A 26,398-nucleotide genomic window follows, 5' to 3' on the forward strand; every position below is an offset into this window, starting at 1 on the left:
TCTATTCAGGTGTTTTGGTTCTTCCTTAATACTCGCATTGTCTAAATATGTTAATATTGATAATGGCTTGAAAAAAGTTGTTTTAAAATCTGATCTGTTGATAGTGTTGACAGAATTGTGTTTAGGTTTCCCATACTTTGAAATGAATATACATGTAAAACAAATTTTCAGATATCCACACCTGTGCCTGTTAAGCTCCAAGAGGTAATGCAGTTTAAGACCAGACAAAACGAACTACTGTTCCTCTGTTAAAGAAAGATTTGTATTAGTAGATAGCGCATGTTCGTTCAATGATAAAATAATGTTTATATTCAAGTTTTCAGAATAAACATTTCAACAAATCTTACCGAAAAACTCATTTCGTGTCCGAATTCTGTCTTCCACTTTTTCTGTGTATATTATAATACAATTAATTAACTGTAGTAATATCGTTTTGTAGTCGGTATTATCTGTATTTCGTAGTTCATCAATCAGTGTGGAAAATCTGTAATTCTGTTTTCTATGTTTCTGTAAATAAAAGAAAAATCATGTTAATTGTATTTATGAAATCTATAATACGAGACTGTATGGTATGTTAATCTGAAGTTATAAGACAGGAAGCATCACCATAAAGAATGTTCGCCGTTTGACTTCCGTAGAAACACGGGTGTTGACAGTCGACAAGTCTATATCAGAGCACCCGAAAGTGACTGCCAGATTGATAATGTAAGGAAACAATATAACGGATGAACAAAATACTAGAGTAAACAAAGAGCAGACACACAACAAACAAACAAACAAAGGTATACATTGTTGAATTAAAAAAAAGTAAGTAAGGCAACCAAAAACTCATTATTGAAAACTGAAGATTCGGTTTTTAGAAATTCCAAAACTCATAAGATGGAAACCACTAGAAACAGCCTTGAAATATTTTGGGTATAGACCCAGAAGAAATTATTCAGAAGAACTCAGTTGAAACATGTATGTACTATTTTAGTTCATTATTTATTTATTCATTCATTCAATAATTAAGCACGGGGGGGGGTCTCTTCCTATATAAAGGTATATACATATGTGCCGCTGGAATGGGTCCCTTTTTTGATCTGTCAAATATATCAATGGGGTGCAATTTTACCGAGGAAATATATCAATAGGTAGTAATTGACCGATATAGGTACTATTTGAGCTGATAAATATATGAATGGGTTATGATTTCGCTGTGAAATATATGTATAGGTAGGGATTTCACAATTATTCAATATATGAATGGGGGGTGTTTTTAAAATCCCAGCTGCACACCTGTACCCAAAATCCCATGTTGAGAACCCCCCGTGTAATTAAGTCATCTTGGTTGTTTCATTCCTTTAATGTGTTTAAAGTATAATTAACACTATGGAACACACTGGTACCAGTGTCGTAAGACACTAAAACACACTTGGATCCTGAATCTTTAAATGAAAAGTACCGAATAAGGACAATGATGGCGTTATTATGTTCTACACTGACTGCCCTACAACGGACTTCCCTGTTTGGTACCGCCTAGTAGTTGTTTTTATTTTAAACTATGTCAATAGTACTGTATATATTATGACAAACTGAGATGGAATTTTAATAAATATATATCAATACACTTTTCAAAACAATTATGAATTATAAAACATATGCAACATAAAGTGCTTCATTGTTATGAAAGAGTTTGTTTTGGATAAGTGTATCTCTGTTTAAATAAGTGCAAACCTGACTCAGAATTATGAATGGAACGGGAACAACCTATAATCAACCTTGAAGTACAATGCAAAACTGTTTTCCATTTTTATTTTGATTTAAAAAAAAAACATACTCTTTGATTGGCAATATAATCACTTCAGATTACTTAATACTTTAAAAGTAAAATTATATGCAATCTAACGATTAAGATTATTTGATATAGCCGACGTGAAATCTAGACATCTTACAATCAAATTTGTTCAGAATAACTTTCACATTGCTAAATTAATTTTGTGATCGTTTAGTGTTAATATCTAAAGATCATCTTAAATGTTGGCTGCACTTTACTTCAAATTGGCTTATAGTATTTTATAGATAAATGTTTTCTATTTCATGTGAAAAAAATACATCACAATATCTGCACGTCATACGATTCTGTTTTTAACATATTACCTATTTTCAATTATGTTTCCTAGAAAAACTACATTCGAGGTATGACCTTTTCCGGTTTTTGGAAATCAATTAAAGAGTCCATAGGAATAAACTAAAAATCCTTGAAAAATTTAACAGTTATAAATACAAGACACTTTGCTCCTTTGATATTAATTCAAACCGAATTTAGTGACGAGAAAGGAATTCAGAATGATTTTGATTGAAATATGTCTTTTATTGAACCGATTTGATGCATGTGCTTTCTCAACTTATCTTTGTCATTTATGTATTAGTGTTTATGCAAAGGACTTTCTGAACTCTGTTTATAAAATCAATACAGAGAACATGGTACTTCCTCATTGCGACATTCCCAATGTGACTTAAACCCGTTTTTTTGGTAAAAAAATAAATGATCCATCACTATATATATTCGGAATGTACAACTCCACCAAATTTTATTAAAACTGAATAAGAATTGTTCTGTATGATAAATTGATGTATTGGTAAATTTATATATAAACAGTGTCAATTTGACATGCAACTATAATCATATCATGTAAATAGATTCTGCAAGAACGCTGCAACATGAATATGCCTACCCCCAATGCTGTTTCTGTTATCTGAACACAGGTATTACAATAAAGATACGCCAATTATATAATTAGTCAAGTGATGTTCAACTTAATTAGAGGTGATGCCTTTTTGCCTCCAACAAGCAGTTTATCTTGTATTTATATTGGCATTAAAACCTATTATATTTTTGCAAAATAGGAAACATAATTCTTCCTTATTGTCACAACTACGTGTATCTCCTATTATGTTAAAACAAGGAGGAACAAAAATCCCCACAGGAAATAAAGAATCCAGTTCAAAGACTTTAAACAGTACTTTGAAACAAGAAATGTTGTTTTAAAGGGAAGTGCCGAGTCCATTCCGAATTACCACAGATAGTCAATGACAGGGACATATTAATGAATACTAAACTAAATTACGATAGTAACTGTAAAATGAGAATCTCGCCCCCTTCCTTCGCATCAGTATGTTAAGTAGTAAGCCAGGATCTTAGGACAACAGTAGCGTAGATTGTGGTGTATGCTAGAGCAACCACATGGTCTCAATTTAATATTCCAATTGGTCCTACCTTTTTTCCTTATACCTAGGAGTCTTTTGTCTACTTTTGAGCCTTACTACGCTTCTTAAAACAAGAATGTGTCCTCAGTACACGAATGCCCCACTCGCACTATCATTTTCCATGTTCAGTGGACCGTGAAATTGGAGTAAAAACTCTAATTTGGCATTAAAATTAGAAAGATCATATCATAGGGAACATGTGTACTAAGTTTGAAGTCGATTGGACTTCAACTTCATCAAAAACTACCTTGACCAAAAACTTTAACCTGAAGCGGGACGGACGAACGGACGAACGGACGCACAGACCAGAAAACATAATGCCCCTCTACTATCGTAGGTGGGGCATAAAAATAATGTTTTATGAAATACATATGTACATAAAGGGCAATATGTTCCACGGATTTCTCGTAATGGTATTACATTTACATATTGAAAACTGGTCTAAACCAATTTCACTCTAACGCATGTTAATATATATATTTTAAAATCGATTGAGTTTTCTCCTGATACCGACTCAGTCCGTAACAGAAAGTTGTTGGTACAAATTGTTTTTGTTTACAGCACCGGTAGTCAGACTATCAATCTTGCTGTGTCAGCTGAATACTGGTGTACGTATAGAGAGCAGATTATCAAAGATGTTGGTTATTCATTCACACAAATAAAACATTCTTAGCCAGGAATGCAATTTTATAAACGATTTATCACCATTAGTTTTTTTAATTCAATTTTGTCAAAATTTATTCTTTGCCAACGAAATAATGTTCTATTTCGTGCAGATTATATTTTGCGTTAAATTAGAAAGAACTCAACCATATATTCATGAAATTAGTCTACATTGAGACACGTCTGGTCAGCTAAGTTAGTTTGTAGACAAATTCAATAAATCAGTTTGGTAAACATGCGTTTTTAAAAGTATTAAAATATTGCTTATTCTGCAATTTTTCGGACTCGTTTAACATTTTTTAATATCTGAAAAAAGTTAATTACCATAAACTGACATATTATCTTGTCACTTATATTACATCTGTTTGTCAAAAGAAATACGAAGAATCCAGAGTGCACATAGTTTCAGTTTACATGAACTATTGTTCAATGATTACATATGTGCCAGAAATATAAGCCGTTTAGTATATATACGAGTTTAATAAGTATGTGCAAAGACTTGCTAGAAACGTTACACGTCAGACATTTTACTGAAAAGGAGTTATCTGGACTGCCTTGTTATGCTTATAAATTGTGTATCATTTGTAGGTAGTTTAATGGTAGATGTAAACTTAAGTGACAACCAACCAAATATTTAATAATGATAAATGTGACTTATGAAACAATCAATTAATTAAACAAGCAAAAACAATCAATCAATTAAACAAGCAAAAACAAGAGGACTATCATTGTTAAGATAATATTATAAATATGTAATTTTCTTAAAAGTATATATATATATATATGAATCAATTTATTTTATATATGTATGAATAATATAAAAAAAAAATTCAGCTGAAGTACCAAAAAGTGCATGAAGGTTTGTTGAATCTTTGAAGTGTTGTTCGTTTGTGTTTTTCCTTAGGGGTAAATGACAGATAGAATGTCTTAAATAATGATTAAATTAGCTTGATTTTCAAAATGTGTGGGAACATATAAGATCAAACAGGTAAACTTGAAAGCAGAATAGTTAATTTCAGAAACAAGCCCTGAGAGGTTTCCGAATATGAAACATAAAAGTGAGTTTTTTTCTCTTTGTTAATTCCCCTTTCATTAAATCACTTTTAAATTAAACTTTTCTATAACCTTCCTTATATTTAGGTCCTCCTGTCACGACCTATTGAAACATATTAAACGAAGGGTCTACATCGTAGAGTAAATATTGATTGTGAAAGTGTTTTTGTGTTGACTTAGTCCTTCTCAATTTTTCCTCTCAGGTCTGTAAATGAAAGAAAAGGTAATTGTGCGTGTAATTTGACCCTATATTTCTGTGGTGTTGTCTTCGAAACATGGGCTCTTATGGTTCTTATAGGTTGGAATATACATAAAACATTTTGTTTTCTCTGTTATAGATATTTAAAGGCAGTCTAGTACACATGTGAATTCAGCAGAGCAGAACAAGAGCAATGACAAATCCACAAAAGAGCAAGTTATTTTTAGGCTTCTAAATTTGTTTGAAACACGTTTAACATTGTGTCATTGTCATTTTCTTATAAAGATGCTTTAATCAAAATCAACAGATTATCTATGCTCTTGAGCCTCTTGAAAGATTTTAAAACCGTGTATGTTATAGAGGGACGAAAGATACCAAAGGGACAGTCAAACTCATAAATCTAAAACAAACTGACAACGCCATGGCTAAAAAGGAAAAGGACAAACAAACAACAGCACACACGACACAACATAGAAAACTAAAGAATAAACAACACGAACCCCACCAAAAAACTAGGGGTGATCTCAGGTGCTCCGGAAGGGTAAGTATGTTCCTAGCATTCAATAAACATATATGTCAATTGTAACCCTCGTTTTGATTTGCATGAAATATTCATCACTGAACATGGAGTTAACAACACACAGCTTAATTGTAACTTTATATTTTTTTCATATGGAAATATGACTAATTGCAAAGGCCCGTCGATAATTTTTCTTAAGAGGACAATGACAATATAAAATTGTACAGTAAAATGGGTTCCAATTACGACAGTCGACTCGAAAATTCTTTTCCGTTAGGTAATTTTTGCTGTCCATAATTTTTGCTGTCCATAATTTGAGAGCACAAAGGTCACATCCAACAAGATTAAAACTGAAAGTTTAGTTTGATATACATCTATACAATAATCAAACGGTATCATTCGTTCCTCCTCTGTGTCAATGAAATACCTCAGTGTCTTTGGCCCACATTATACATATCTAATGGTAACTGTTTATCCCTTACGAAGGTCGCTTAAGTAAAAGAAAAAAAATTGTAATATGAAACACAAACTTGGCGGCACTTTACTCCTAACTGATGCATTATTTAGAGATAAACAGTGTGCACACAGTCAATTTTCTTGGGTGGAGTTACAATTTCACATGTTCAATTTTAAGCAAGTCATTTTCAATTCTTTATTTTCACATGATTTCTATAATTTAAGTCTATAAATGATTACAACTTAAACGTTTTGGTCACACTGACGCAGCAAACACGGCTAACGGTTGGATACTTGTGACAAACAGACCTATTTTCGAGCAAACCTATCAATCAAATCAGTCTTTTTACGCCCAAATATGCATGAAATGAGATGTTTAAATAATTGTGGCAAATTGGAAAAATAAAATGCAAGTAATCATTTAAGTTGTATCAATTTCTTTAGATTGAGACTTATTGCATCAATCATCTTATACCTATAACAAATGTTCCCACAGGACCAATTTACTTTCTTTATTTGTTCGGATTTTGTTTTTTTTAATGGATGACAAGCAGTAAACTAAAAAATAACCGAAAGATGAACTTTTCATTTTTTTCCTTTTTGCACCCAAATATAATTAACATGAGTTCTGTAGAGCTCTTAACCGACTTAACATTACATACGTCAAAGTATACTATAATGGACTAGTTTTGATAAATTCATTTATAGAAGAACAAGGAAAGTGTGTTTTGCTGTCTGTATTAGTTTAGCATTTTTTGGAAAACGGTTCTTTTGTATAGTCAGGCTCAATCGGAGGAAAATAAATGTGAAATGGCGAATAAAGTTGACTATGTCGTATGGGCTCTACATAATGTTGAAGGTCATAGTACAGTGACCTATATTTGTTAATTTCTGTGTCATTTGATGTCTTGTGGAGAGTTGTCTCATTGGCAATCTTATTTTTATATAACAAAACATTTTTTTTCAAACTGTTCGAAAAAGTAACTAATAGATGTTTCTTATGAAATATCCAAGACTACGTAATTCAATTTAAGACATTTTTTCATTTCTTATGATGTACTAATCTTAACAACCATAAATCCTTGATGAAATTACTAATTTGATTTAAATCTGTTATTTAGACTTTAGTACGACAAAACCTATAATAGATATTGTATCATCTCCGATTGAAATTGAAATTTTAAATTTGAAAGTGGACTTAGTTAGGATAAGAATTCAATGACTGAATAAATCAAAGGAAGTAAGATATTAGTCACGTGATACTAATAGTGGTTTGACTTTCAACACTAAATACACCGATTAAATTAAACTTTCCACTAACATGATCCAATACGACGATATTTAGGGAACCACAAACGCATTGCCTGAATACGACTCTTAATCAATTGCATACAAATGAATAGATAGTGCAAAAATAAACTTAAAAGGTGACATTTCTTAGAGTTCGTGCAATTCCTTCAGTTTTGGCTTTTTTTCTTTAAATATACCTTGACTTGTATCGTTTTAATCCATTTGATGATATCTGGAAGTCGCTAAACTACTGATGTCAAAACATGCATTCAAGGAATGAAGGGAGATCACGAAGGTGCCGTAACATAACGTCCTCTAAGCTTATAGACTCAGTATGAGTACAAACAGTAGAGGTGTAAAATAAACATGTCCAAAAGCAGGACAGCAAGCTTGTAGACTCAGCATGTGGTAGTTAAACACAGGTGTAAGTTAAATATGTCTTGTAAATTTAATTCTGAGGCAAACAACATATAGGTGTAAAAATTTATATTATACAGGTTGTGAAATCAGTTAACATGTATATATTTAAGAAAACAAACATAAAATGGCCATGCAGTTTTATTTTATTTTTCGTGTTGGTGTCCTTTTCAAATAAAGTCTATGTTTAATGTGTCAACAATAATGTTTGCCAAGAACAGAACGCTTTCTATATTGAAATTTTATTATGTAAGGAATGTATCACGTCGTTATTTGATGTTTTATATGTTCCTTGTAAAAAATGATTTTATTGTCATACACGTGAGAGGTTCAGCGCTATAAAACCAGGTTCAATCAACCATTTTCTACATTTCAAAATGCCTGTATCAAGTCAGGAATATCACAGTTGTTGTCCATTCGTTTGGTGTGTTTTATCATTTGATTTTGCCATTTGATTAGGGACTTTCTGTTTTGAATTTTCCTCGGAGTTCAGTATTTTTGTGATTTTACCTTTTATTGAATGGATCTATGAAAAAGGGTTACCCTTTTTCAAAATAGAGAAAGTGAGAAGTTCCTATAATTGAACATTTTTTCTAAAGTTTATACTATATCTAATATTTACAATTCTTAAACCATATGTTTTCTTTATTCGTCATTTTTCAAAGCTAGTGTACATCTGATTTCAGAGAAAAACGTTTATGGCCAAGTACTTTGTAAGATATTTCAAAAGAAAAAGCTGACACTGAATTCCTTGGCTTGCGGGTACTCGGTACAAAGTGTGTAAAGAACATTTTGTAGATTTTCCACTTCAGAAAGCTTTGCAAAACAGACTGACAATATCTTTTCTTCAGTTTATTTGCATTTTAAAATTCGCATATATTTCAAATAACAAATTTATACAAAGATACATTAGTTCTTTTGAGTCCATTTCTCTCACTTGACTGAACAAACATAAACTGGTTTCCTCACAGACACAAAATCTGTATTTGTAGTATGGTATATAATCTCCGTATTGTTAACTCCATTAAACATTATCACATCCCAACATGGGTTTTAACGCGTTTTCACAAAACGATAACCTATTGCCAACATGTCCAAAGAAAAATGAGTATTACTGTCAGTATGGTTAGGACCTATTTTTGATTTATGATTACATCATGATGGGTGGAGATTTGTTGTTACCAGATTAAGTTAGCACTTTAGTTGATAGATTTGTTTATATTTCTATTCTATCTTTTTTTCACATATTTGAAGGAAATTGATAAATTCAAGTATCACCCGCCCATTGATTGACATAATTCTTAACTTTGTTACGAATCAGATTTAAAGACTTATGGGGACAAGATTCATTATATCAAGTTAAAATCATAACCGTATGAAAAATTTGGCATAATTTGAGGCGGAAGTGTTTTAGAGATAACTGTCACGCACTAAATACTATTTATTTTTGTTTAAATGAAATGATGATTCGTCATTTATTATAAATATAAGTTGACCTTCAGCACATGGAAGAAGGTTATAACGGTTATGGACGGAAGACATTAATATGACATGTTAATAAAAGAAACCATTTGACCTATTTTCAAATACTTTATTTTGTGTCGTTTGAATTTGATTGCGTGTAACTTCAGGCGAGATTCACGTCTGATAGCGTTAAGTCGTCTTTATCTATTTCCTTTAATGAAGAGCTCCACACCAGGAGGTCGTTTATATAAAGACCAAACAAAAAACCTTTCATATATACATAAAGATATCATATCAAAAATTGAATAATTGCCACTTAATTTAGACTTAATGGTCGCCATCATGAGAACCTGTTGAAATTTAGAATTAAAGACAATGTCATTAAATAATGTCTCAATGAAACCCTATCATTGGAGTTAAATTCTTATTCAACATTTAAAGCAAGCTGTCAAAATCCGATCTCACTATTATAAGTCAAAACTAATGCAAAATATGCAAAAGCATAACACAGCACAGATCTCATTTCATAATACGTGAATTCTGACCAAAAAAATGCATGGTTCGTATTCAATGACAGCGTCTCCTTAGGCTTAATTATGATACACTAACGGTTAATCTTTTTATACTATCATAATATGTGTACTAGTATCTACAGGCGCGGATCCAGAGGGGGGGGTCCGGGGGTTGGAACCCCCCTTTTGGACGATCAATGCATTTGAATGGGGACATGTAATTGGAACCCCCCCTTTTTGTCCTGGGTTATGAACCCCCCCCCCTTTTAAAAATGGCTAAATGATATGTAGCCGTGTAATGCAAACTAGAACGATATATCCAAATAAAACAAATGTAAAAAACAGCAGAAATGTCTCAACCAACCGTCTTTATCATCACTAATGTTATTTAAAGCCTCTTTTAAAACAGCAGAAATGTCTCAACCAACCGTCTTTATCATCACTAATGTTATTTAAAGCCTCTTTTAAAACAGCAGAAATGTCTCAACCAACCGTCTTTATCATCGCTAATGTTATTTAAAGCCTCTTTTAAAACAGCAGAAATGTCTCAACCAACCGTCTTTATCATCACTAATGTTATTTAAAGCCTCTTTTAAAACAGCAGAAATGTCTCAACCAACCGTCTTTATCATCACTAATGTTATTTAAAGCCTCTTTTAAAACAGCAGAAATGTCTCAACCAACCGTCTTTATCATCGCTAATGTTATTTAAAGCCTCTTTTAAAACAGCAGAAATGTCTCAACCAACCGTCTTTATCATCACTAATGTTATTTAAAGCCTCTTTTAAAACAGCAGAAATGTCTCAACCAACCGTCTTTATCATCGCTAATGTTATTTAAAGCCTCTTTTAAAACAGCAGAAATGTCTCAACCAACCGTCTTTATCATCACTAATGTTATTTAAAGCCTCTTTTAAAACAGCAGAAATGTCTCAACCAACCGTCTTTATCATCACTAATGTTATTTAAAGCCTCTTTTAAAACAGCAGAAATGTCTCAACCAACCGTCTTTATCATCGCTAATGTTATTTAAAGCCTCTTTTAAAACAGCAGAAATGTCTCAACCAACCGTCTTTATCATCGCTAATGTTATTTAAAGCCTCTTTTAAAACAGCAGAAATGTCTCAACCAACCGTCTTTATCATCGCTAATGTTATTTAAAGCCTCTTTTAAAACAGCAGAAATGTCTCAACCAACCGTCTTTATCATCACTAATGTTATTTAAAGCCTCTTTTAAAACAGCAGAAATGTCTCAACCAACCGTCTTTATCATCGCTAATGTTATTTAAAGCCTCTTTTAAAAGCACAAAAATATATTTCTGGCAAACAATGCTATCCCTTTTGTATTTGCCTCCGACTGATTCTTGAGAGGATTGTTTATGGTAAACAAAAAGAATATAGAAGATATGCCTGGCTGTGCCACCTGTTTCGGGTTTAATAATGTTAGTTTAAGGAAGTAAAGCAGGTTTTACACATATATACCAGTATACATAGTCTAAGTGGTTATGATTGATCTATCAGAAGAATCGATTGAATTTTAATAAAACTTGTGGTTAATCATAAAGTAATCTATCAAACATTTCTTTTGTAATAAAACTACCATAAAATGTTACATTAGCTGCATATTCCTTTCACGCATAATTAGTCCAAAAAGAGGCAGAACATGAATTTATAATTTACACATTACTAAAATTAGATTACAATATAACAAAGTAGGCTACTAATTATATACTAGGATCTATAAAGAACAACAATAAACAATAAGTGACATCAATTACATATGATTTATAATTCTTTATTTGTAATACTTTTTAATTGTGACAACTGTAACTAACATAAATGGAGTATGAAGTATAGTACGATATTAGTAATTCATCTACTGAATGAATCATTTTATATATCTAGTAATTTATATGATAGAGGATGATAATTTGTACTAGAAACGAGAAAACACCGACGTTCATTGCCGAACTCCTTCCTTCATCTATCACAATACAGGACACAGCAGTGCAATCTTGTATGTGTATACGTGGCGAACAACAGGTTTTATTTTAAAGAAAACTTACTGTTTTATCGTTTGTCCGATAATTAAAAACTGAGGTTGAAACTTTTAAGAATGAAGTATATATAGTTAAAGTGTTTAATCAGACCTCTTATAAGATAACTGTCAAGGAAATACAAATACCCTGAACGAACAAGCATTCCAAAGATTTGGAATTCCATGGGAAAACTAAAAGAGACCATAACGAAACCCTCAACTATACTTAAATGAATCCAAATACGCTCGTCAATGGGATATCGCTTTATGTATCAAAACTAACATGTTATATGATATATATTCAAAGATCTGCTCTTTTTCTTGGAGTAGACTGTGAAAGGCACTGTTATATTCGAATATTTAACTAATAAAACTTAATTACTATTGATCTTAGCTTTATCTTGTCATGTTAAATAATTCACGAGATGTAAATAAAATAGTTTATTTAAACAGTTAACGTGGAAACAGCGCAACATATGACGATGCTGTGGAAGAATTGTAATGTTAACCTCGGTCATAGCTAGGTAACGGGGTAATATTTATAGTGAAAATATCAAATAATTCACCTTTACAGTTACAGATTAACATCTTAACGCCTATTTTGAGACTCGATGTGACGAAAAGATTTAATTAATTCTAGATCATATAAAAATAAAAGGTCAACTTTTAGAACTGAAGCATTGCGTAAATTTGTAACTATAAATAGAATCCTTTACAATTATTGCAACTGAAACTTAAACTGTAGTTTACTGTGTAGTAGCAAGTCCTGCTTCATTTTTGACTCTAGAATCAAATTAAAAATAATTTTATTTTTATATGAGCGACTGGATGTATATTTATTGAAATATATATATATATATATATATACATATATATAATAATGCATATTGAGGCCGCCAAGTACACTGTCGTGGAATTACCGTTATAAGGCATGGTTAAGACCGTAAGATTACAGTGAACGCCAATGCAAAAATATATTTTGAAGTACAGTTCATATTGACAATAAAGTTAAGTATAAATGCAACAGAAAACAACTGACGCCATTAGTCGAAAATTGCAGTGAATGAAATAAATTAAAATATATAAAACTTTAGATTTAAACTAAGAACTGAGAAAACCCTTGCACTATAAAAAGATGACAGATTTATAGTAATCACGTTAATCCGGGTACTCAGACTACACAGAAGAGTCTGTTCCAACAAGTGTAGTCTCTTATTTCATACTTTTTATGATACTTATGTCGCATCCGTGATGTTAAGATGTTTGGTTTGCTGCTGGGTGAAGGATTTTTGTGTCTGGCTATGGAAAGACGATTACATCTTTCTGGTTAATGAAAAGTTCTTTTTTATCGCCTGTTAATTATCACAATCTATTACAGTATTGCTATGTTACTAAGTAGAAAATGTTAATAAATCTTCTTAAATTTTGTTGTTAAAATAAATATTGCGTCTGTCTATATATGTATTTCGACAGCACTGTGGGTTGTCCTTTTTTCTTTACATAGAGATAAATAATGTCCATTGAAACAACTTGCATAGCTAACTTTCATTTGGTACTGCTCCAAGCTAGCAACGACCTCAATATAAGGGAAAAAATGGAAACATTGCATTCATTGAGAGATAATCCGCTAGCCTTGTCACATAATTCATGGATATGTACAATCTTCACCTTAAGCAATAAATACAAGGTGAGAAGATTAGTAATAAAAGGCGTGATATAATAAGTATTATCCTTGGTTAAGCTATATTAAGGTGTTACAATTGTTTGTGTAAGTCTATGAGTGACATAACAGACAGTTCCGATGCCTATCACTAGAAAACCAAGGAATACCGGGTTTTATACACTTCTTGTAAGTACATTGACAGGGGAAGATTTTTCAACCCTGTCATTCGATAAAATACGCTTTCTTAAAACGTATGACATAAAGCTAATTTTCTTTTTGTTGAAGTTTTGTTAATAGATAACAAAATTTAAAAGGAAGTAGGGTTGAATTTCTTTTTAAAATAGGTATCTAGGGCAGAGATAATAACGGTTCACAGATTTCCAAAATGGATGATCATACGCAAGCAATGTCATATAGCATTTATATTATTAATTTCTATTTTGAATTAAATCTTGTTAAATTGTTTCAAATGGCAGTCCAAATTTTCTGTCTTTCATATCTTTCTTCCACGTGCAAAATATCTTGTATCATACATGAAATAATTGCCACTGGACGTACAGACAACAATATTTGTTTACGTATGTTTGTTTGTTTTTATTAGAGTAATACATGATTAGCAACTTCAATCATTCTGACATTTGCATTCTGACCGACTTTTGAACATATGCGTTCGAAAAAGATAGAAAGAGTAGACTGAACAGGTGCTTTCACTTTAATCTATAGTTAGCAAGTCATCTAACTAGAGTTATGTGAATTTGAATTACACCGTTCTAAGGCTTCATCTCATTATAACCACGAAATTACAATTTAAACTTTATCTATCCACGAGGATAGTGACATAAATTGAGAAACATAGCGGTAATTGGTAACAGGTTTAAACGACTGTAATTATACCCTAGCAAACACTGAATCTTACAATACGAATCTTCAATTACTACTTATAATAGGTGATTTCAATGGTGGCCCTTGTAATTAAGTGATAAAGGCCACAATAGAATATCACTGGTCAGTTATCCACAATGACAATGTATAACTTATGTATAGTGATTCAATAAATGCTGTATCAGAGTGATTATTGTATAAATTGGAATTTTTATATCAGGGTAACATCTTATATCGGTTGTTCGAGTATGTAATAAACAGTCCACACTGTTTTTAATCTTAATGTGTTGATATACCATTTTTTTACACACAGCCATTTACAAAGGTTGTTAACATGGGCACGTTAACCAAGCGAGAACATGGTACCTGAAATATCTGAGTCAAGATTACACCACACGAGGACAGAGTACATGTATATGTTTTAGCTTGTTTAAGTTAGACACGATTTGAACAATATGTCTCAACCAATCTCTTCAACAGAAGTCGATGGCTGCATGCCAGAATTTTTGCTCAAAGACCACTTACAGAACCTCTCGGGTAGGTAAACTGCTATGTTGGTATAAGAAACTCGCCATCGCTGTCCTACATTAAACTAGCCTTACCTGAAGATGAGCCAGAGTTTCCAGCGCATAGTGTGTTCCGTCTTTCGAGTAAACGCATAAAGCTGAAAGAAGTTCGAACACTTGTTTCTTTGTTGCCTCATTGTCAGTGTTGAGTGCTGAAAAATAAAAGCAAAATAAGTTAACTTGCTATAGCAGGGTAGATTATTGCATATAATTATTTATTTATTATCCCAAAAACTTCTCACTTGCAACGTGTTTTACATTTATTCATTTTATTTTACTCTCCGTTCTAATGTAACATTGCATATATACCAAAACATAGTGTCATTACATTGTATACATATTGTTATGCGTTTACTTTTCTACATTGGCTAGAGGTATAGGGGGAGGGTTGAGATCTCACAAACATGTTTAACCCCGCCGCATTTTTGCGCCTGTCCCAAGTGAGGAGCCTCTGGCCTTTGTTAGTCTTGTATTATTTTCATTTTAGTTTCTTGTGTACAATTTGGAAATTAGTATGGCGTTCATTATCACTGAACTAGTATATATTTGTTTAGGGGCCAGTTGAAGGACGCCTCCGGTGCGGGAATTTCTCGCTACATTGAAGACCTGTTGGTGACCTTCTGCTGTTGTTTTTTTTTCTATGGTCGGGTTGTTGTCTCTTTGGCACATTCCCCATTTCCATTCTCAATTTTATAATTTTGTACACTTTCGTTTTCGTGTCTTTGGGCAAAAACGTGTGGTATAGCTATTAATGCAAAAGATTTATGAAATTTCTATTGAAAATATAAAACGCTATGACATTTTGTACTTATTACCCGACATGCTTCAAGTTGCATGTCTATGAAATGAAGAGTTCAAAATTTGGTCAAGCTAAATATTAGATGAAAGATTAATTTTCTCTGCTTAACTCTATTATACAAGTTAAATGAGCTAACCTAATGTCTGTTTTAGTATTATGTTTAGCTGTTTACATGTTTCTAAATGTCACCTATCAGTGCTAAGATCTTTTCTTTTCGCCATTGTAAAATCAAAAGTTAACGATTGGTTGAATATTTCCTGACTGGTCTTTCTATGTCCTTCTCCCCTCAAGGACATTTCAATAGCAATACATTGACCAAAACAGGAAATTTAAATTTTGTAAATAGTTGATTTATTGGTTGTTTTCAGAAGATCCCACTTTGTTACATATGTTATATGGAATTATAACTGAATAACAGATACTAAATGGTCAGACTTAATAACAGATACTAAATGGTCAGACTTAATAACAGATACTAAATGGTCAGACTTAATAACAGATACTAAATGGTCAGACTTAATAACAGATACTAAATGGTCAGACTTAATAACAGATACTAAATGGTCAGACTTAGTAACAACTACTATATAGTCTGCATTTATATTGAATGATGTCATAACTGTCGGTTTTTCTAAATCATTTTGTAAAAAACTAATATGTAGTGCAAAATAGACAAGAAAATTCTGTTAACCGTATTAACCGTATGTTATCCCACGACAGTGGCGGATCCAGGGGGGTTCCGGGGGTTGGAACCCCCCTTTGTTTTGGCCGATCAATGCATTTGAATGGGAGCATATAGTTGGAACCCCCCCCCCCTTTACTCTGGGTTGGGAACCCCCCTTTTTAAAATGGCTGGATCCGCCACTGCACGATCAAGTGTTTCATGATAAGACAGTCCCAAGAATACATAAATTGTAAAGACTTCATAGTTTCTTGTATGCTTACATTTTCACCTTTTTCTATTTTTATACTTTAAAACCGACATAATAAACACAGCATCAAAAAACCATGTTAGTACAAGGCTAACACCATGTTTACACTTCTATGCAACACGAACTTATACCAAACTATGTATTAGATGTCCGTTCCTAGTCCCGTTTGGAGTATGTTAAACTTTAAATGTATTTTATCCCCATTATTGTCAATCTTAAATGTATACACTGGTGTTAAATTCTAATTATAACAATACGCTATACCACATTTGGTCTATATTTACGAGTGCAGCGAGTTACATAAAATTGCATTTCAATATAAACAATGTCAGTTTAAGGCCTTTTTGGTTCTTAAAAAATCATAAATTTCGTAATTTGTAAAGGACCTATAATTCCACATTCCTATGGAGGTCTTATTGACAACGCTAACTAAGCATTAAAACTATTTTCAAAGCTTTTATTGATATCTAATTTCAGCCTATTATGTTTGCCTTTTTAAAGCTGAATTTTTGTCATTTTATTCCAGTATTTGCTTTCCCTTAAATTATTTATTTATTTTTACGATTGCATGCATTTGATTTTTCCGAGAAACTTTTTATTTCCATAGATACAAGCATAAAGCTTATATATCTGATATATGGTTTGGAATCAGATCGTTGTTTGATCAAGTTCTTTTCAGTCAAGAAATCGTTTGTCATGCTGAAATATGTTCCGATATTTAAAGTTTTTTCCCTAATATTAATTAGAACTTGAGAGTACAGGTGTTAAGCCATACATTTACGTATGTAAGACAATTCTATAGTCCACCGACAAACATTTATTTACTTAACAATTACACTTAACTGTCCATTTGTTTGGCTTTTTTCTGTCTAAATGTTTGCTAACTGCTTGTAAGCAGAAAACAAACTTTGTCCAGCACGATTTTTAAGCATTAGATAAACTCGTTCTCTGGACTTCATTTTCAATAATTCCAATTCCATTATTTAATTAATAAAGTTGGCAGAATGTTAAAAGTTCAAATGTCATTGTATGCTTTTCACCTTAATACACGTGTACCTAGTAGTAAGTGGTCGCTACCTATAGGTTTATCTGTTAATAGGTTTGTGTCGCGTGCACAAATTTAATGGTGTTTTAATTAAAATCATATGCAGAGAATGGTTTATACATATAAATAAGACTATTTAGAAACTGTTAATTCTCCGACCATAATTTTAGTTTACGTTCACGTGACTGTTGTTTTAAAGAAGTGTAGGTGACTGCAATTTACATCTATTGTATGTCTTTTTCCCGCCATTTTCACTATAAATGTAAATATTTGGAACGTTTTAACAGTTTTCTATACAGTTTTTTTTTTTTTTTTTTTTACAAAAACGCATTTTGCATTCACTTTTATAAGTTATAAACTCCCCTTTCCCTCTTTTTCAAAATGTATTTTAAAAAAGCTCATTAAAACTGCCAGTAACATTTAAAACTATAAAATCCGAATAGTACATTCATCAACATAAGTAAAATTGCTTGTCATTCGGCTTTTATCTGTTAAAAGACTGACAACCCAACTCAATTTAATGTTTACGTAAATTGATATTTGTCCGAATCTTAAGGATAGTAGGTAAATGATGACCCGATAACACTTAAAATAAGGACGAGATTTTTTGGATGGTAGCTCATCCATTTAATCGCGGGTACATCTAAAGACCATGATGTAAAAACGGGATTGTCATAAATCATACGTAAAACTGCTAAATAACAGTGGTGTAAATTAAAACAATGTACAACGTTCGGTCATAAATCGACCTATTTGAATTTTCAATTAATTACGTGTCAATAAATTAGAAAGTATTTAAAATGACATGAAATGTAACTGCTGAACATAACACCTGGGCAGCAATATCAAAGTGTTTCACCTATCATCCAGGCCGACAGGTAAATGAGTCATCATAGTTTGTATATATTGTCATGGTATACCTAAAATTTCTTATCTCAAACACCTATGGCATTGTGTTCAACAAAGATCAGTCAATTCTGCACACACCTAGATTTTGAGATACTCTGGGAGTTGGACAAGGTGCTTCTTTCACTAGTTGGTTGTTTGGCTGGAGATATTTATATTGTCAATCGTATAAAGTCAAACATCCGATGAACAAATAAACTCTAAACCTAACAACTTAATTCTTCATCAATGGCGAATGTTTGTTCAGTATATCTGTTGCACAAGTTTTAATCATGTCTGAATTATACTTAATTATACTTTGATGTAGAATGCAGCAAGTGTGCGTGTAATATTATCCTGAGTAACAAAATCCTGCACTTAACACGACGAAAAAGGACATCAACAATGATAAAACGGTTCTAAATTCAATTAACTTCTACTTTCTTTAAAGACTAATTTTGGACTAATCGTTTTTGAAAAATCACACTTGTATTCTTTCGTTTCAAATAAAAACATTTAATTCCATATACAAAAGCTGGCACGCGTGAAAACAAAGCAAATTTAAAATTATACTATCCGTTAACTTTTCTGGTATCTAATAAAGAAAGTATAAAATGAAATCCATATTAAAGTGAAAATCGATCGTTTACAAATACGATACAAAAGTTTCAATGGAAGGGCGTGAACAAAACTATGAAATTTGACCTCTATTTTATACAAAGTACATATCTATAGAGAAACAAATCTTATTTTGTGGTCCTAAATAACCTTTGTTATAAAATTTACTAAAAGTCATATCAATTTTTCAATTGAAAAGTCATGAATAAATCTGCAAACAAAGATTAATGATAGATGTTTTACTATTGTTTTAAGTTGTCCAACTGATAGATCATTAGTTCGAAAATGTATACGAGGCCCGTTTAAGGTTATGTATAGTGATTTATTGACAAATATTTACAAACAAAAAGTGGAAAGTTTATTGGTAAATCATGACTGTGCTTTCTTTTTAGCTATAATGGCTATTTCCAAGTTTCTGTTTTTGCGGATATTTTCACATGCGTATTATCTCTATTGAACTGGTGCTCCTGCAAATGGAGCATTTTATACTCTGCAGTGCAGAAAAGAACGCTGTCATTTCCGCTTGAATGAGCTGCGTTGGGAAAATATAATACGACAGAATACACAGCCATGATAAATAAACGTCTGATATTTCATAAATAACTGGTCATTTTCATAAATGTTTAAGAAGATCAGGCATAACAGCTTAGACTTAAAGAAACGTTCACCGGAGTTCAACAAGGGAATAAAAACTAAGCTTACTTGTAATACCATGTAATAGAGATATTATTTTATTATCCAGTACAGATTTAAGAACTTCTTTATGAATGTGTTATTATGTTTCATATATTTTTGGATTTGAAAAGGTTCATGCTTGCTGTTCGGTTTGAGCCAAGGCTCCGTGTTGAAGGCCGTACCTCGACCTATAATGGTTTACTTTTATAAATTGTGATTTTATTTTCATTTGTAGAGTTGTCTCATTGGCACTGATACCAAATTTTCCTATATCGATAAATAAGGAACATTGGCAATGTTTCAAGGTATACAGAGGGAACAGTTCTTCTGGCATTAACACTTTTAATAACAATTATGGTCTCGTAAACGATTGTTTTCTTTCTGTTCAGCTACCTAAATCTGAAGGTTTGTTTACAAACAGGCATTTACTTTGAATTAATATTGTGCCACCGAAGAATACCTTAACAGTCATTCCAATTACTTCCTGGATGTGTCTTTTGTTGCTATTTAAAGGTGTGTGTATGCCTTATTAGCAGCCTTTAGAATCCCAACACCCTTTCAAACATTCCTTAACACTTTAATGGCCGAATTTAACTTTTATTGAAACATAATGTTTAAATTTAAACCAAGACTCAATTAAAGTGTAACTTAGACATTTGAATAAAACTGGTATTAATCGGTATTTGAGTGTGGGACTCTGAATAGTGTTAGAACAGCCAACTGACCAAAACCCTGGGTGGTAGAATGGACATAATGTCCAAACTTAATTACATGTATCAGATTTCAAACCTATAAAATAAGAATAGAAATTTGAATTTATTCATTGGATTTTTCACCTTGCTGGCAAAAGTTAATACTGTAAAAGGACATTATAATGATGTGTATCATTCCTGGGCTGCACATTAAACAAGCGTCAGGTTTCCGGTTTTGTCGTAGTAACTGAGCAAGAATATGTTTACGGTTTTAAAAAATACACAAAAGATGTATCTTTGATCTGTTTTGACAAGACTCAATGACAGTTATGTTCTGTTCAACAAATGTAGAAAATAATTATGTTTGATTTTTTGCCACTTATGCCGTTTGTCTTCAATAGTGACCGCTGTCCTTAATGACATATATGTCCAGAAAATGACAACGAAAACAACACCTGTGAATAATGTCGTCTGCCGGCATGTGATAGATAGATTTATATGTTAGGGTTAGTTAATTAAGTCTGTTGCCTATGTTTCTCTACAAATATGTTGTCTGGAAATACTGCTAATAGAATTTAGTATTGATTAACGTGTGAACTTTTAAGTCGACAGACAAAAACAGTTAGCTTGAAAGAAATCACATTAAGGCTGTACTCTCCTTATAAAAGCATGTGTTTTATTCTGATTTTTTAACAAAAAATTAGAAGTTAAAAGACCCTTGAAAGTCATTATCTTAATCTTCAATTATAAACACACCACTGGAAACGAAAAGAAATTTTGCTTTCTAACGAGGCCACCTACAGACCCCTCAAAATATTTGTTGCAAGCATGAGCGTTCAGTACTATCCCTACGACAAGGCATCGACTTTAACGTTGTCATTCAGACTAAACGTGGCTGTGTATCAATACATCCCACATAGTGAAACGGACTCCCTTCATTAGCGTGCTTTTAACTGTCGGTTGAGATAGTTACTTGGATTACCATATTTATTAACTCTAGTCAATCCGTGTGGTTACTTGATATTAGGGGGTATTGGCTTAAACATGTGCTGAACTCGTAGTAAGACGTTTCTACTCATAAAACGTTACGGTACCTATAACGTTACCGATATCAAAAATCTAGATTGAGGAAAGAAGAAGGATCAAAATTACATGCTAAAAGCTGTTCATGTTTTATTTTTGCTTTCTGTTTGGGTCGTTTCAATGTTTCCTTGTCCTTGTCAGTTTCTGTTGTGAAGCATTGGTTTTCTGTCTTCTGCGATATTTAAACTCAATGCACGACTTTAACCTAGTACCCGATATGGCAAGTTTAAAATTAGCGACATGAAATAGCTGAAAGTTAGAGTGTACAAGTCGTTTTATGACGCATTTAAACAATGTTCTTTTAAAATATTAGAGATATCAATTTTGATATCATACCAAAACCCATAGGCTCATCAATCACCCCACGTTGTCTAATTTGAACAAAACGAGACAAACTGAAATGCAATCCTCAAGACATATTTTGTACAGGAAAAATAAGATGGGACTTTCTAAACAGAGTATGATTATTATGTTATCAATGGAAAAGATCCCCTTACATTCGTCAAATAACAAGTACATATTGGTGGATTATTAAACACAAGTTTATTTCTGTTTAGAAGATAATATTTCAGACAATGTATGTACTTGTTATAGTTACTGTATGACTACGGTTGAAAATTAAATATTAGTCCAAATACCTTGGTTTTCTTTTGCAATAATAATTGAAAGAATAATGTGAAATTGGCTATAGATTCTCAAGATACATTTTAACTTACAAGTGTTCTTAACCGTTTACTTTTATGGTTCTCTATTTGCATTTTTTTTTCTCCCTATCTGTTAACATTTATTGAAGGTTTGACCTTGCATTATTGACCTTGACTTTGACCTTTGTAAACTTGCTTCAATTCAAACTAACCATGCCCATGCTTAAGTTGACTACCTAATTGTGCAAATAAATGACTTAATGGCTACTTCAAATGAATGGAAATTCTTATGTAAATTATAGGATAATCTGTCTCAAAGTAAAGGCATTTGCAATTAAAATGATTGAATATTTTAAAAGTCGTTTGAGTAAATTAATTTCGTCGTATCAGTTGTTTACACTTAAGAAACAACACCGTAAAGAATCTCGTATTACTTGCTAAGATTTCCACAGAAGATTCTGTCTTGTGTCGTTTCCTTCTCACCCATAACAAAAAGACATTTATGTCTAAATAGTATGTCCATCTCTTAATCGTCCTTAATCAGTAAAATAAACTTCATGGGACTAATTTTACCTACATCAGATGATCAAGACCAAAATACACATATATCTTATGGATTTAGCAAGTGGCAAATGGCGGAATGCAGATCTAATATTGGTGATTTGTACTTATTTTGACAGGATCAGACAAAAATAGAAACTACTTAATATCAGGATTTTTATATGTAGCAATGAGATTTCTTTTTTCGTGACCACATAAACGGCCTTATAACACGTCCAACAGCGCTTCGTTTGTCATTGTCTGATCTCTCAGTGTCCTTAAAACGTATGCTATCTTTTTTCGCCAGTAAGTCGGATTATCTATAATATTTTGTCGATATATTTAGGACGTTATTTAACAGTTTGTCATTTCAATGGTAAAATAAAATAACAACTCAACTGTTTGTATCCTTTAGTTTGTAGAACTCAGTAGTAAAGTGTGAAAAACAGTCTTTTTTGATGTCAAAGATTAATGTCATAATTCCATTTTACATCCTTAGGCATAACGGTCAATGTCTTAGAAAAAAAACCAGGGAACCTATGGAAGTAGCAGAGAATTATAAGATATTAATAACTATAATATCAAATTTATTATCGGATTCCAATTCAAAATCATAACGAGATATTTTATGATAATTCGTCACAAATTTACCACAAGACTAATTTCCAATATGATATTGTCACAATGAAGTGTAAAGCCGTTAAGATATCAAACTTGAATTTGTATTGGTTTTTGTCAAACGTATCGTATCTTAATCGTACCAGAGAACGTTTCGAACTGAAATCTCTGTATATATGCCAGTTTGTATTGCTATATAGATTAGAGGACGACAAAAATTTTAAGTGATTGATTTGATAAAAGTTTCATTCTACCAGTAACATGTATATGTTAATTGCTGGGATTTTGAGGTTGTAAATTTAAAAGACGGACACGTCAGTATCTTAATTTAGACAGAGGTTTTTGTCAAAAGATGAAAGTAGCTAAAAAATATTGATTTTTTTTTTCTCTTTATTCAATTCAAATATTTTAAGTTATCAATTGCAGAGATGCTTTCTGTGAATTCACTGTTCGTTAAAAAAATCTCAAATATTTGTCAACAACCTGTCATATTGAAATAATATTTCTTCACAAAAAATGGAACTGCCTAAGCTTAAAGTGTAAAGCCATTATACAATACACATTCCTAAAACATTCAACTGTCCATGAAGCACAATGTATCAAAACAAGTTGTCAATAATAGTGTACTGGCCTCAAGCCAGATGGTCAACAGTGGTCAGAGGGCTTGACCATTCATATTTATTCTTTATAACAATGAAAATGCTTGATCATTCGTTTTAACTCGAATTTGCAGTAGGGGTTTAACCCAGATTTGAACATTTGAAAGTGTTATTTTGTGATTTAAAATCTAACTTGACCTTGTTATGATTTTACAAACGCCTACTACGGGCAATCCCACAAAAATAAAAATATATTTATCCAAAAATCTGACTGGTAGAAATTTTATCATTGGTTATTTTATAGTTTTACCTTTAGTCGTATGAAGATGACATAAAATATCAATTAAATACGGGCTCGTACGAAAAAGAAGAGCGAGACCAAGTTTTGTAGAAGAATGATACTTTTCCAGATCACATGATTTCTGTTATCGTATACAATTATATGAGATGAGGGTAGCTATTGATTTCTCAGACTGCCCAGGCTAAATGGGGGTAGCTAATGATTTCTCAGACTGCCCAGGCTAAATTCTAGTTGCTGTTTCTGCTTCCTATTCAAAGTATTTTGTTAAAACAGATGCAATCTTTCAGTAAGAGGATCCCCAAAAACTACATGTAATTAATTAAGAAATAACATAACATCTATTGAAGTTTCCGACATTAAACTTTTCTAACTTCCCCATGTATTTCGACTAAATAAAATTGTTCATCGCCTGTAAGGCATCAATTCTGTTCATTGCGTGTAAATTTGAATTATAAGATTTGTGTTTTAAACTTGACAATTGATGCGCTGACACTATGTTAACTTAATACAGACACAAGATATCTAACTATCTTAACAAATGTTGCGTGAGTTTTCTTGGTGTTTCAATTTCTTGTGCACTGCCTATACCTATTCAGAAGAATGACCAGACAAAATACGTTGGTATCGAATATACTGATATCTTTATAATTCATCTTCAACTTTACGTATGATGAGAAAGTCTCATTTCGGAATAGAAATTGCAATATCATTCCGTAAAAAGGTGTTGCTGCTATTTGTGAATGACATTTTGATAACTGATGGAATGCAAAGAAAATATTGAAAATCGATCGAGGATGCTGAGACGTTTCGGATTTTGTAGACGTTTTCCGTCTACTTATATCAAAAGGAGAAGGTTGCATTACAATCTTATACAATGTTTAATTGAATCTAAATACGGCTGAAGACAGAAAAGGGTTGTAATATTAAAAAATATACATATACCATTTAAATAAATCATTAGGACAAATCAAATCGTTAATTTGTCATTCAAACTTATTATTTTATTGTTTTTGGAATATAACTTGTTGGAAAGGTTGACAAATGTAAATATATATCTATGATAGTTAGTATAACAACCCCTTTTATTGTAAAGTATTAAAGAGCTATCTAGTCGAACAGGTAAAAATTGTCACCTGTTTCATGTTATAAACTAAAACGTATAAACTATTTTTGATAGCAGAAAATTGTAGGTAGAAGTTGAAGAAATATCTATAAAAAGCTTACCTGAAGCGAATTTTGGAATGAAATCACTATTTTCAACTACATAATCTAATCCTATAGAGGTATCCATAATTATTTTAATGCACTCTACACATCCAACTTGTAAAATTGAATCAAGAAAACTGGATGTTTTCTGACAACAGATTTCATCCAAACTTTCAAAAAGTAATTCCAAACCATCATGATGTAAAAATTGTAAAATCCATTCCGGGTTTGATCTAGCCTTCAGAAGTTTACGTTTCAATGTTGAATATATTTGAACAGAAGGAGATCTCAGTAATTCAACGACACATTCTGGTTGACTGATTGAATCATGAATAGATGGTCCCGCCCCTTGATAGGGCGACCAACCAATCGATTGCCGTCTTACAGCATAATTCCAACGTTTACTGCCTACTTTATGTTGTTCATACTCGGATTTATGAAAATCAACCTCAGAGTCTGAAACACTTTCCTCCATTTTGCAGCTTCAACAGACGGAATACTGAAATTAGCAAAAAGAAAACATAAAATTTTGATATAGGAAATATTAACATGTATGATTTTAATTCTGTGTGGTTTATGGATTTTAACTTATCATTGATTTTAAGAACATTTGTTTTACTTTTAATGATTGTGCTATGTCATTTGGCGGATTTTATGATCATCTCTCTGCCTTGAACTGTCAATGAATTCAAAAACTTTTGAAAGAAGATTTTTTTTTTTGGTATTTTGAAGACAGCTTTGTTGTTTATTAATATGAATATTATATCATATTTTTGAATGTAATATAAAG

General features: G+C 31.9%; 1 protein-coding gene across 1 annotated transcript in view; it reads right to left on the reverse strand.

Moving 5' to 3' along the window:
- Positions 1 to 26,108, reverse strand: part of LOC143085163 (uncharacterized) — a 52,937-nt gene extending 26,829 nt beyond the window's left edge. Inside the window, exons 1-3 of the mRNA XM_076261367.1 lie at positions 25,627 to 26,108; positions 15,008 to 15,123; positions 348 to 507 (exon numbers count right to left, since the gene is read on the reverse strand). Coding sequence (XP_076117482.1) covers positions 348 to 507; positions 15,008 to 15,123; positions 25,627 to 26,083 — 733 coding nt within the window. The 5' untranslated portion in view covers positions 26,084 to 26,108. The remainder of the gene's footprint in view (positions 1 to 347; positions 508 to 15,007; positions 15,124 to 25,626) is intronic.
- Between the last annotated feature and the right edge of the window lie 290 nt (positions 26,109 to 26,398).

This window comes from Mytilus galloprovincialis, chromosome 8 (genome assembly GCF_965363235.1).
Source record: "Mytilus galloprovincialis chromosome 8, xbMytGall1.hap1.1, whole genome shotgun sequence".
Classification (NCBI taxonomy): Eukaryota; Metazoa; Mollusca; class Bivalvia; order Mytilida; family Mytilidae; genus Mytilus; species Mytilus galloprovincialis.